General features: G+C 54.0%; 5 protein-coding genes across 5 annotated transcripts; 1 reads left to right on the top strand and 4 right to left on the bottom strand.

Annotated features, from left to right (window-relative positions):
- Positions 1-1123: 1123 nt before the first annotated feature.
- Positions 1124-3895, bottom strand: M409DRAFT_22890 (uncharacterized protein; the record flags this gene model as incomplete). The annotated part of the gene is made up of 7 exons (XM_033806534.1): positions 1124-1393; positions 1448-2105; positions 2158-3358; positions 3409-3542; positions 3597-3702; positions 3756-3794; positions 3859-3895. The coding sequence occupies 7 exons, from the start codon at positions 3893-3895 to the stop codon at positions 1124-1126; spliced, it is 2445 nt and encodes an 814-aa protein (XP_033667724.1).
- A 652-nt stretch (positions 3896-4547) lies between these two features.
- Positions 4548-6200, bottom strand: M409DRAFT_66395 (uncharacterized protein; the record flags this gene model as incomplete). The annotated part of the gene is made up of 3 exons (XM_033816921.1): positions 4548-5016; positions 5075-5850; positions 6123-6200. The coding sequence occupies 3 exons, from the start codon at positions 6198-6200 to the stop codon at positions 4548-4550; spliced, it is 1323 nt and encodes a 440-aa protein (XP_033667723.1).
- Positions 6201-9762: 3562 nt separating this feature from the next.
- Positions 9763-10475, bottom strand: M409DRAFT_22888 (uncharacterized protein; the record flags this gene model as incomplete). The annotated part of the gene is made up of 2 exons (XM_033806533.1): positions 9763-9996; positions 10056-10475. 2 exons carry the CDS (start codon positions 10473-10475, stop codon positions 9763-9765), a joined length of 654 nt encoding a protein of 217 aa, XP_033667722.1.
- Positions 10476-11086: 611 nt separating this feature from the next.
- Positions 11087-11764, bottom strand: M409DRAFT_54612 (glycoside hydrolase family 25 protein; the record flags this gene model as incomplete). The annotated part of the gene is made up of 1 exon (XM_033812767.1): positions 11087-11764. One exon carries the CDS (start codon positions 11762-11764, stop codon positions 11087-11089), a length of 678 nt encoding a protein of 225 aa, XP_033667721.1.
- A 661-nt stretch (positions 11765-12425) lies between these two features.
- Positions 12426-13087, top strand: M409DRAFT_66392 (uncharacterized protein; the record flags this gene model as incomplete). The annotated part of the gene is made up of 2 exons (XM_033816920.1): positions 12426-12686; positions 12755-13087. 2 exons carry the CDS (start codon positions 12426-12428, stop codon positions 13085-13087), a joined length of 594 nt encoding a protein of 197 aa, XP_033667720.1.
- Between the last annotated feature and the right edge of the window lie 49 nt (positions 13088-13136).

The following is a 13136-nucleotide window of genomic DNA, read 5'->3' as shown; positions in this document are numbered from 1 at the left end:
GGAATAACGCTGCCTTCTTCTCCTCCCAAGCTCTTCACCAGATCTCCCAAATACCCCAAGAAACCGCTCCAAGACACAACCAAAGTCTCCCCAATTCCCAGCCTCGAAACTTTGAAATACGAGAGTCAAAAAACCCCAAGATCCAGCCCCAAGCTGACGGTAGTAGTAAAGCAAACCAGAGCGGTAGAGTAGCAAGAGCAAGAAGCAGCAATGCCACGAGGACGACACGACGACGAGCAAATGCAAAAGACAGGTACAGGGTACACTACCAAAACCAAGGACCTTCCTGCCCGAACTAAACCTCTTCGTCTTCTAGCACGGGCGGTTTTAGCCTTTTCGGCTCGTGTTTCTGCGGGGCAGGAAAAGCAAGACAACGGGCAGAGAGAGGGAATTCTCTTTCCCGGCTGGTGGAGCTGCCGAGTTCTCTTGGGCGGGCACTTGGTCGATGATGATGATGATGACTCGGGACAGAACGTCGGCTTTGCTTGAGGTTCACAAATCCAATTCAAGAGCACTTTCATCTTTGTGCGAACAGGCTGATCGCTCGCTTTGCAGGCATGTATCCCTAGTCCTAGATCCCGGATCTTGGACCACGTTGTTGGCATCCCCAAAATGGCGCACGACTGGACCTGTCACGATGAGGCCGAAGACGCACCGATGGCTGCATCTCTCGAGCTCTCACACCGGCGTAGTTTAGTTCTCATGTGAGGGGTTCGTCAACGTGGTACACTTGCCCCACGGGGATGGTCACGCAGAGAGAACGCCTTATTCTACTTCGCCAAATGCTCGGTGGTGAATGGGTGTCCGTTCGCCTCCTTGCTCCAACTGAGCATACACGATCAACACATATCAAGGCGTCATCGAATGGGCTTTGAAACATTCAAAACGATGAACAGTCTTTTCATGAAGAAATATCCGTCGTATACACATGCGCCTCTCGGTTCGCCGGTATATACATGTCCATAGTCCCCATTCCCGGCCGTGAGAACCCATTCCTTACCCTATGCCAAAATGAGCCGACTGTCGCCGACTGCGAGTGTGATCAAAATGACTGACTGCTCCACCAAACTCCGTCGAGACTTTCTGCTTCTTTCTCGTCGTCGAGTGGACACGCGAGTGCTGTTTACTCCTGGCCGAACCCGACCGTCTCCTCCACGGCCCACGTGAGCTTCTGGTTAAGAGCGTCGAATGATTTATAGGGGGGAAGATCCAAGCGGTTGAAGCAAGTGTGTGACTTGGGTAGCTGCGTCTCCTCGCCGGACTTCTCGATGGTGAATCTGCGAGGTCCGTCTGATCCTTGGAGATCTTTGAAACCGTTGACGGGGATACGCGATGTACCGGTAGCGAACTGCAAGAGACGGGACTTTTGTTCTGCGTCCCAGCTGCGAATGCACTGTAAATGGTTAGCATCTCCTCCAAGAATCTCATTTGTCCGGGATGTACATACCTTCCAGAAGTTCTGGATAACAACGTCGTTCTCCGTGTATCCACGGTAATCCGTGTGCTTCTTCCAGTCATCGACATCGATGTCTGCAATACCACCAATGAGCAACTCCAGCTCACGCTCGTCGAAGACGTTGACCAGGTCTGCGGGGATAAGCTCGTGGAAACCAGCCACAAAGGCATTGAACTGCTCCTCGACACGCTTCTGGATTCGCCATTCCGTAATGAGGTCAATGTACTCCTTCTTGTTCTCATTCGTCACCTCGATGTCCCTGCCACCAGGCTTCAGGTCGACGGTGACCTTCTCTCCAAATCTTTCATCCTCAACGGAGAAAGTGCTGTAGATGACATCGGTGATGTCGTTCTCCATCGACCAGGTAAGTGTTCGGTGGAACTCGGCATCGACACCCTCCATGTCTTGCAGAGAAACCTTCTTCTTCAAGATCATCTTGTAGAAAGCTCCAATGAAGAATGCATCCAAGAATCTCCTGTGGAAGATGGCCAGGCCGACGACTCGGCCAATGAATTTGAAGTACCCGAGATGCTCTGGGTTAATACCAGAGTGAGGGTTGATCTGAAGAGTGTAGTTGTCGTGTGCCGAGTATTCGAAGAGACAGTAGAAGGGGTTGAACATTTCGTGAGAAAGAAGGAAAAAGAACTCTCTGTAGACTTGTCAGCACGATCGAAACCACACATCATCAGGGGTTGACTCACCTGGAAAGACCACCATAATCCAAACCGTCTTCACCGTCGAACTTGATCATCAACCTCTTCTTGAGATCATTCGGGCTTTGACGCATAATCTCCGCATACGAGTCCTCGAAAATATGCGTACGGCGGACCTTGACGTGGCACTGGCCAGACAATATCCTCAACGCAGGCTGTGATCTGAAGTAGATCAGCTTGCGCCTAAAGTCACGCTTGTACTGAGGCACATTCTGATCCAAGGATGACGGTAATCTTGGATCGTCCCATGTTGTCGTCTTAGTATTATGGTCCACAAAGTAAACCCGCGCGGTGTTCGTAAGCCGCATTTCCCATCCGCTCGGCAAGGGCCCAAGTTGCGACACTGGTTGTTGCTGAATGGTGCTGTTCCCAGTAGCGTTCTGACCGTACATTCTTATGTACTGTTGACGCCTAGGGTCGACCCATGTTGTCGTGCGCGTGTTGTGGTCAACAAAGTAAGCTCGGCCCTCCGGAGTATGGCGTTGCTCCCAGCCAGCTGGCAGTTCTCCCGTTCCAGCGGTAGTGGCCCCGGTAGCTACCATTTGTGCAGCGTTGGCGCTGTTCGCATTAGACGGGTTGGGAGTGTGAGAGGGCGAGCCTTGTCGGTCTGACAGCGTTGGGCTGTTAGCACCGGTACGGTCTTCCGGCAACATTCTCGCCTGATGTCTTGTTCTCTCCACCTGTTGCTGCTGCTCCATTTGTGCTCTCTGTTCACCAGCATTGTAGTTCGCGGTGGGGCGAATCCATGTCGTCTGTCGCGAGTTGTGATCCACATAGTATGTTCTGCCCAGATTATCCTCACGTCTTTCCCATCCAGGTGGCAGTCTCCCTTGAGCATCTTCAAATGCACTAAAGCCGGACTGATTTTGTCTGGCCGGGGTTGGCGCGCCATTGGGAGCACCACTGGGCGCTGGCATGGCGGTATTGGTATTTTGACGAGAAGCCGCCGCGGATCCGGGATTGCTGGTAGGGCGATCGGCAGCGAGGGAAGCGGTGGGCTGGGCACCGACCGGCGTAGAGGGCGTATGTGCTCCGTTCGTGGATGGTCCAGCGGATGAGTTCGATGGCCGAGTAGAGTTACTGCTGCCGTTCGCGATGGGCGCTCGCAGGTTGGTCGAGAGGTTCAAGATGAGCTTGCCGTTGACCACAAGGTTATCATTGGATTTCCTGAGATCCCTCGTAATCATCTCTGCGCTCCAGTCAGTACTGCACGTGGCGTTTCAGTGCTATTACACATACCATCACCGCCGGCATCGAGGTCGATAACACTGCCTATGCGGACATTGACGACACCGAGAAAGCCCTGGTCCTTCTTCTTGAACTTCTTTTGGTCAAAGATCTGCACTGCTAGTATGCTCTCTTCTGTAACTCGCCTATAGAGCTGTCAGTGAGCGCTCCACGCAGCCGCCAGCGATGTGTAGACGTACATATCAAAGCTCTCATTCCAGTAGGGGTTGAGGGTCTTTTTGATGACACCGGTGGTCCTCGTTTGTTCGCCACTGATGGTCGCAACTGCGAAGGGATCCGGGAATCCTGCTCGTCATCAGCATGCGTCTTGGTCTCGTGCGCACCTGCCCATCACTTACTGAAGACATCTCTCTTGTACAGGCCATCCGCGGCGATGACTATGCCATGTATTAGTCTTTTTCTTCTCAGATGCCTCCTCACTGGCGCCTGCTCTTGACATACTGGTCACCCGCAGGTTAGGCTGCGAGGGAAGCTCCATAGTGATGCCTTATCCGACTCAACCGCCGTCTGAATGTCGCTGGCGGCGCGACTTCTGTACCATGCACCGGCAGCGGTGCGCGAATGTAATGGAATAGGGGTCGACGGGCGGAATGGCAGGCAGGTGTTTGGAGAGGCAGATGCGCGTGCGGTCAAAGAATGGTGGGATGACGACGGCGGTGACTGTGGCGCAGCAAAGCGGTGCACTCGATCCTGGACGGGACAGTGCGCCGGCGAGTGTATGGCGAACGGCACAAGCGGAAACAGACAGTCGTACAGGGCGCCGCTGGCGATGCGGGTCGCTGGGGAGGGAGGTGGTGGTGGTGTCGAGGGCGGTGTTGAGAGAAGGTGTTGGCAAAGACGTCAAAGCAGTAGCGCCGCCACCTCAGCTCCAAGCCCAAGCCCTGGGTTCACTCAGCGGTCCGCGGGGTGACTGGTTGGTGCCCTTGACTTCACGAACGATTTCTTTGCGCCTAGAAACATCCATTCACAAACATCATCACTGTATTAATGCTCAGCTTCAAGTCTCATGAAAGACAGAGCAATCGGTTGTTGCCATTACCTATCGTGCGTCATTATCGTGGCATACATTACTTAGTAAGTGCCTATCCATTGATGAGCGGTGTTGAGAATCCCATGAAAACGCCATGCCATCACACCAACATCCTGTCTATCGCCATATCCGCAGTGCCCGGCCCTGCTGTCGTCGCCTGTTTGTACAAAATGCTCTCCACCGGCCACTCGATCCAGTGTTTCCAGGGCTCGTCCAGACTGCCCATCACGTCGGTAATCACTCGAGAACTCCACCCGTTTATCCACCACCTATTGTCCAACACGTCCATCAGAACGCAGTAATATGACAGAACGATCAACGCTTGAGGCACCCGCCTTCTTATGAGCTCTGCAAAGGGTACGGGGTCCTGCTTGGGAAAGCACAGTATCGAGGCCACGCTGCATGATCCGTCTGAGCGGAGGACAGAGTCGTATATCTGTTTCAGTTCGGCCAAGACCACTGCGCAGACTCGTCGGTCGTCCGGAATCATGGCATCAACTCCCAGCATGAAATCGAGATGTGCGAGGCCAAAGTCCATGCCATCAGGAATGGTGTAAGTACTGCTGCTCCTATTTCAGGCATTAGTTGCGCGTTTGACAAGATCGCCCTTGGCTTGGTAAGGCTTACCCATCGGGAGAGAGTGTTATGGCTTCTTGGAAGCCTCTCGTCAGAATGGCCGCAAAAGGGCCCTGTGCCACCCAATACCAAGTCTCGGACAGGATGGCATCTATGCCCTTCACTAGAAGAAAGAGCTCCACCATCGCATCGATAGGAGGCACACTCGGTGGTATCGCATATGCAAAAAGAGCCACCAGCCATGTGAACGCAAACTTCGCGTTGGCACTTTCAGGTGTTCCGATAGAGCTGTCTCGCCTGTACAGCACCAGCGCTTTGTCCAGATGGTCGACCGCGCTGGCTTGGAGCATCGGGGCGTTCTCTGGGTCCAAAACCGCCTTGTGTAATGCGCTGAATCCCAGCAGGCCGTGCATAACGTAGTCGCAAGTGAATGCCACCTTGGGAAGTTCTTCTTGCCATATGCGTAATATAAAGTCAATGTCCTGAGTCTCGTTCAAGATGAACTTCGTGTTCGACATATAGTGATGCATGAGTTGGAGATCCAGCTGCCAATTTTGTTCTTGACCTGGACCTGAGATCGGTCTGTCGATCAGTCCAGTGAGGACTGTGAACGGGCTGGGAGCTGAAGGGCTTTCCACGGCGGACGTGGAGCCTGTGTTGTTCACGGAGGCCTCCAACGAGGCTGTTCGAGAAGGGTTGGTATGGTCTGATGAGGCTGTGGATTTTCTTCGTGCTTTTGCATCCTCTCTGGGAACGTAGGGGCCGCCTGCCAACGAGCAGGCAACGCCATGTCGGACGCAATTTGAGCAGGGTGCTTCTTCGTTGCACTGTTGGTTTATATTTGATCAGCGCTTGATCTTGAAATTGCTTTGCATCACTGTAGCGTGGAGGCAAGGACAAGGAAAGTCTTGCTGAGGTCCTGAACCAGCCTGCGGTGTTCGCGTTCACAAACTCGCCAACTCCGTTCTTTTTATCCAACATTGACATCCTGAGGCACGTCGTCGGCGTTCAACTTCACACAGGTCGTGCGAACGCACCGCGTCCATGCCACCGGTGTCTCGCATCCTCTTCGCGTATACAATGAGATGCCGGGACGTACCTTCACGTGCCGTCGTTTACACTGCGCGCAACCTTTTCTTGACTTCTTGTGGCCCACGCGAGGTGCTCTGCTTTCCATAACCGATCCGTTAGCCTGAGCTAGAGTGTGACTATCGAACACCGGTATGGCGCCAGGGTGCAAGGCAATGGTGCTGGATAAGGGAAGCATAGGAAGAATCTGGGTCTGAGAAATGTCATACTTGCCAACGACCTCCTTAAACTCCGAAGATCCAGGTACGGGCGATGCGTCCTTATGGATTGCTGCCTGCAACGTGTTGTTGTGACGATCTGGCATGGCAGGCGAAGCGGCCAGCCCTACTGCCATTGCGGAATAGCTGCAATCGCATTGAGCAGTGGTGCTATCAGTCGTTCGAGGACTACCTAAGCCGGGAGGAAATAGTTGGACTGTTGCGTCACCTCCCATGAGTGCCTATTATTCCTTTCCCTCAGCATGCAGGTCGCGCTAGGAGGCACGCAGGGTCGTAGCACGCGGCGGTTGTCTCGTCTGCCCGGTATCGAAACGGCAGCTACATGCAGCGCGCAAGGCTCATCAGGCTCATCTATTCTGACCCTCGCATTCGCGTTGAGGCTGCTCGTACCTGATACTTTGGGACCCAGATGGTTCTAGCGCAGTGTTTGGGGGGTCGTCGGCTGCTGGAGCTGCTGCTTGGCAGGACGGTGTCTCTGATTCAGCACGACCACATGCTGACATGGACAGGGTTGTGCAGGGCGGATGCAGACGTCAAGTCGGCTGTATCGACCAGTCCGTCGTCCGTCCCCGGCGATAGTTGTGCTTAGAAATGGTGGATGCAGCGATGAGTCGAAACAGCCAGTCGCGGATGAGCCAGACAATCAAACGGGGCCTGCAAAAGCAAGCAAAAAGTGAAAGTGAGCACGAGACGAAGCCAAAAGACGGCTGAAAACTGCGGTGGATCAGCAACCAGCGCTCGAGTCTTGTTGGTCGTAATGGCCAGACGAGGGAACCGAACACTCGGCCACGCCTGTGATCCTGACGGCCCGCCGCATGGGAGGCATCCTCCACTTCAGCCCGCGAAATTCTCGTTCCTGGGAGGAATGACTATGCAGCATTGCAGCCACCACGCTCTCTGTACAGCGCCCTACAGATGGGATACACGCGACCTACGGGAGGCCGCCACGAGGATCAATTGCACATGTTCCATCTCTCTCCGAGCCCTCGGCCGTCTTGCTACTCCTCCAACGACTACCCACAACTCACGCTCGATGTATTCGAGCATGATATCACCGTGGCTGTGCAGAAAGTCGCACTCATGTCCCGTTCGAGGAGTGGTCGGAGTAGCTCAACTCCGTGTGCGATTACGCTGCTGAAGCCCAGCCACGTGGAACAATGGCGTGAATGTTCCAACTTTCCAGCCCTTTGGCCGGCGGCGGCGATGCCGCCATGATTTAGGCTTCAGCTATGGACGATGACTCCCACCTCACATCTCACCCTCCCCGGTTCTCGGCAGACCATGCATGCATCCAGAGGCACTGCTTGGATCGAGCAAGTATCGAAGTCTCCCTCTTGGCACCTGCAACACCGAGCACCGCACCAATAGCATGAGACAGAGGCGTCCTTCTGCCTTGAGCTGAACGTGGGGTCATGGCCTGCATAACGACCAGTTACTATATTTCGACCGCGAGCTCCTCGTCTTCGTACCTCCCCAAAAAGGGTCTCCATCTCGCTATACTCAAATCGAACGCCGTATCGGCATGTATAAAGTATAAGCAAGGTGCTGCTTCTTGGTGGCACCGGATCGCCGTCGTCTAATGCCAGACTAGTCGATCCTTACCACATGGTTATCTCGACTTCAGTGGGTCGGTGAGTAGAGGTGAAGTCCAGACAAGCAGGTGCCAGCGACGGCATCTGCGGCGAATACGCTCTCATCCGGTTCGTCCAGCCCATTCTGCTACGTCGAGGTCATCTTGTCGTTGCGGTGTCGGGCAGGCTAGAGACGTATTCGGCTTTTCCTTGTGCGTGTGACTCAGGTGTCCACATTGAGCAAGTACCTTACCATTGTCTCGAAATAGGCATCGGAGAACACAGCACTGGCAGATGATCAAAGACGTCCTCCTTACGAGATTTGAAGGTGCAATCTCGTCTGACATAACGTCCACTGAGCACAGCTATTGCGTTCATGTCTGCCATGCCGCCAATAATGACGAGCCTTCTTCCGCGTAGCTTCCTGCGCACAGCCTCACGTAACGCATGGCTCAACAGCTGATTGGTGTCTTCGCACTCTTCGGACAAAGTCCTCTCGAATGCCGCGGGCTTTTACAGTCCGAACTGTGCAGTTCTGCCCCTAAAGGCGACGCGGACTAGATTGTACGTCCGTAAACGGTATTTGATATCATGCGCATCCCAGGCATGCATTGACCGAAGCCCTGCAATCCTTCGGCGTATCAACGCGGAACTCTTTGCGCTCGGGACGACATTGCGCCTCCAGCTTTGTCGGGGGGTTGGTTCATCAATGCATCGTACCCCGTTCCAGGCAGAAACGACATCATCAGGTCATTTTGGACATTGGCTAAGCCTTGTATGCTCAGCTACCGTCTGTATGCAATGCTTCCAGGAACTTGATCGAAGATGCAATATACTTGATGCCTGAAGTCAAAGCATGTCAGTTCTATCAATGCTTCACCAATTGCATGAGGCGCATGGATTGACGTACCTTGAGCGCAGTCGATGAACGGTGTCATACGATAACATCGTGGACCTCCTAAGATTTCGGGATCCGCGCGACTTGCCCAAGCCTCCACGACGATGAGCTGTTTTCTGTCCATCGTCGTGACGTACACGCCCCTGCGGCGCTTTCAAGGCCATGCATCCAGAACATCTGCAGACTACACGCGAAGGCAGTGCAGACCAAGCGACATAGCCTGCATCACCGAGGCGTCCATCCGATAACAAATGCCTGCCAGAAGAAGAAGGCCGTGAAGTCGGCGTCACCGAGTGAAATTTCCAAGGGACGGCGTAGGCCTGAGGAAGAGCATGTCGAGAATGCGTGAGCAGTCAGATGTCTGCTCAGCTCGGCTGTGAAAGCATGAAAGCCAAGATGGCTGAACCGTCTGGTCTGATACGGGATCCCTTGGTTTGGTGAAACAACTCTGCCTTCCAAATTCACATCTTGTCCACGTCGCAGACCGCTGGAACTCGAGATGTGAGGAAAACAGCTCTCTTGTGAACCCGATATGCAAGCAGTTTCTTCACGCCTCATATCTTGTGGAAGTTTTTTGCTAGCTCTTCTTTTCACGACGCCTTAAATGGCTGATGGCTCTTACTTTCCAAAGACAATGACCTCTTGTGGCTTCTTTCTTGACGCCCTAGTTTTTGCATTCTATTGAAACTTTTCTCGTCTCCTCTTCTTCTCATGACACAAGCAGTCCGTACATCCTGACCTCAGAGAGTCCAGAAGAGATGTGAGAAATCCAGCACCCAGTGTGATCGGTGGTTCCAGCGTGAGCGGCAAGGATGACTCGCCGATGCTAAGGGCCGTTGAGTAGCGCAGTCGATGTTCGGCACATCTCTAGCCAAGACACTCGTGGGCAAGGCTTTGCGATCGCCTAGTGAACCTTGCCGAGCTGTCCGTCCCTGAGATGCTGTTCTGACGTGGTTCCGAAGCTCAGTATGGGTTGTAGCCGCGACCTCGAGGACGGTATCCGCCTCTGTAGCCGCCTCGTCCCATTGGCGGGCCGCCGCCGCCATAACCACCGCCTCCTCGACCACCACCGTACATTGGAGGAGCGCCGTAGCCACCTCCAAAGCCACCCCGGCCCCGAGGACCACCGCGACCACCACCGCCGCCGCCTCCTCGACCACGGTTCATACCGGGTAAGTTGGTACGTTTCGGAACGACCTACAGAATTCAGTCAGTCACATGCTGTGCGCCTCTCACATGAACAGTGGGCCACGTACCTTGAGGCTACGACCTCGAAACACGCTGTCATTCAAAACCAAAGCCTGGGTGACCAGGTTTGGCTCCGAGAACTCGACGTACGCATAGCCCTTGGGGTGTCCCGTGAACTTGTCCAATAGTATCGTGACGCGGTTGATCGAGCCACAGCTCTGGAAGTGCGCCTGAATCTCCTCAGGACTCGCGCCGTAGTCGACATTGCCCACGAAGATACTCCGTGCGTCAATGTCCTCCTTGCTCTCGCGTAGATGCTCAGTCTGTGAGTCGATGCTGGCCTGCATTTCCCGCAGCTTTGCAGCTTCCTGCTCCATCTCTTCCACGCGCTTCTTCATCGCCGCAATCTCCTCCTCGTCTCCAAGGTCCTCATCCTCGGGCTGGCGGTCCAGCTGCTCATCTTCGCGCTTGATGTCCGTGTCGGCCATGGTGTGTGATGATGTGGCGGAGGTGCTTCGTCTGGTGGGTGAAGCGCTGAGGTTAGGATCGGGCATGATCGAGGAAATTAAATGAAACTTAAGAGGTCGCACGGACGTACCTGAACGTCGCGGGGGTCAGAGAGTGTGACAAATGGGTCGCACAGCTCTGGCGACTTTGTGTATCAATGTGAAGCTGTCGCAGGAGTTGGTGCTTGTGTTGAGATGAGTTTGTTGTGTCGCCAAAGGAGAGCTTCTTGAATTCAAGAGATACATGCGCCAGTCCGTGCTCAAAGCACGCTAGTCCGAAAGCACGTCAACACGACACGTGATTCGAGGTTCACATGAAGTAACTTCTGAAAATGATGCTTGACATATCTTGTATTCACTTCACGTTATTGCAGTACCTTCACGAGGGCATGCAGGATTCAAGTGCCAATCGAAAGTTCCGCCGAACACAAGCGATGTACAAGTCGACATCAACTCTACAAGACCACGTTCCAATGCTTTTGAAAGACGTGACTGATGTTTTCCAGTACACAGTGGCCTCGACAGAGAACCACGATTACATTCGACTACATGCTCTTCCTTTCAGCATCTAGCGCAACATCCCAAGCCCACCTCTACCCAGAAGCCAACTTCTTCAACTGCGTATAATCCCCATTAAACTTATCCGAATCGCCTCCATACGTATTACTATCCGCATTCTGCCAAATCGTATAATACGGCCAGCCGCCCTGCGGCGTGCAAGGGCTCGAATTCCAACACGCCATCATGAGCGGATTCGTATTGACAAAGGCGTTCGAGTTGCCCGTGCACTGGCTCCACCAGCTGGGGCTCGAGTACAGCACAGGGTATCTGCCCGTAGAGGCGTGGTAGGTGTTGGAGAAGGTGCGGATCCAGCTGACGGATTTGCAGGAGCCTTCGAGGTCTAGCATGCCCGGGAGCGTGATGCCGTCGTTGGACCAGCCGCCGCCGTTGGCGAGGAAGTAGTTAGCTTCTTGGCTGCCGTCGCCGGTGCCGCTGGCGAAGTGGTAGCCGCCGCGGATGAAGCCTGCATTCGTGGCGCCGGTGTAGTGAGAGGAGAACTTGGGGTCCTTGTAGGTGGTGCCTTCGGTGGCCTTGATGTAGACGAAGCGGAGACCGCCTGAGTTGTATGCGGCATTGAAATCCACGGACGACTGGTAGTGGCTGATGTCGAAACCCAGGACGGTGGCCCGCTTCTCAATATCTCTTGTCTCGTCGACAGGGGCGGCGAGAGCGCCGATGGCGAGGGCGATGGTGCTGAGTGTGACCTTCATCTTGAGGTATGTCTGTGCTGATAGTAGATACTGTGTCGAGGAAAAGCATAGCATTAGGAAATTGACGAGATACTTATACCATAGCCATAGCGCTAGACAACACCCTCCATTGCATGGTCTACTTTGCCAATAAGTCAATACAAGCGAGTCTAGCAACTCACTCCCTATCATCACCAATAGCATGCCTCCCTGTACGCACATGATGAGGCTTTTAACCTTCACCCTTCGCTTCGCAAAGTAGCAGCGCAGCTTCGTCCCTGCAGCCAGCAGATCTTTCATTCTGCCCTACCAGCAGTCGTTTTCCGAGAAAGGCAGGAGCGAAAAGGACGGATAAGCCTGGCAAAGCTTTCAAGGGTGCCACCAAGCCGTCTCGGGAAACGTAAACGTGACAGGAACACCAACCAGCAGCCGTCCGTCGCGCATGATTGAAGCAGGTGGTGTCGCCCCAATAGACGAGAAATGGACGAGGTCGGAAAAGGATCGCTCCTGGTGGATCTCCCGCGCGAACCCTAAATTCGTGGCCCCGAACTTCCCTCAACCTCACCTCGCGCCGTCGTTATATCGCCCGGGAGGGAGTGTCGAGACATCGCTTGTACGACCAGAATCCGACGGGAACTCGCTGCATGAAACGGGCGGACGAAACTGTTTCAGGACCGACGACATGAGCACAGAGGAACACCGACCTCTCCTGCCCTCAGATCATGCACGCGTCCGCTATGCCTCCGAAGTGACGACGTCAGCGCGAAGGCAGACGAGACAGTTCTTGACGTCCAAGACGGGCCATTACGCCGTGCTGTTGCTCGTCTCGTTTGACGTCAGCTGTGTGTTTGCCGACTTGATCATCACGTCGTTGGCGTGTGAAGGGCATGTAAAGAAGGATGACGCTTCCCGAGTGACCGAAATACTGGGCATAGTCAGTTTGGTGAGTGGATTGTGAACATATTGCTATTAATGCCTTCCAAGTTGTTCAAGACTTACCCGGATTGCAAGGTCTTCTCATGCCTCTTCATGCTCGAACTCCTAGCCAGCATCTGGGCATTCGGACTATCCTTCTTCAAGTCAGCCTTCCATTGCCTCGACGCTGTAGTAATTATCGCCGGCTTGGTCATCGACATTCTTCTCCGAGGTACCTTGGAAGAGATCGGCTCCATCGTCGTGGTCCTCCGTCTCTGGCGAGTCCTCAAGATCATCGACGAGCTCAGTGCAGGCGCTGCGGAACAGATGGAACCTCTATCTCAACGGATCGAAGCCTTGGAGAAGGAGAATGGGGAGCTAGAGAAGGAAATCGGGGAGCTGCGAAGACAGCAGCAGCATTCAGTGTGATCGTTGATTCCTGACGTCGTTCCCTTGATAGACTATCTTACAATCTTCA

This window comes from Zasmidium cellare, assembly GCF_010093935.1.
Source record: "Zasmidium cellare ATCC 36951 unplaced genomic scaffold M409scaffold_17, whole genome shotgun sequence".
In the NCBI taxonomy this organism is placed as follows: Eukaryota; Fungi; Ascomycota; class Dothideomycetes; order Mycosphaerellales; family Mycosphaerellaceae; genus Zasmidium; species Zasmidium cellare.
This window is presented reverse-complemented; position numbering and strand designations above follow the sequence as displayed.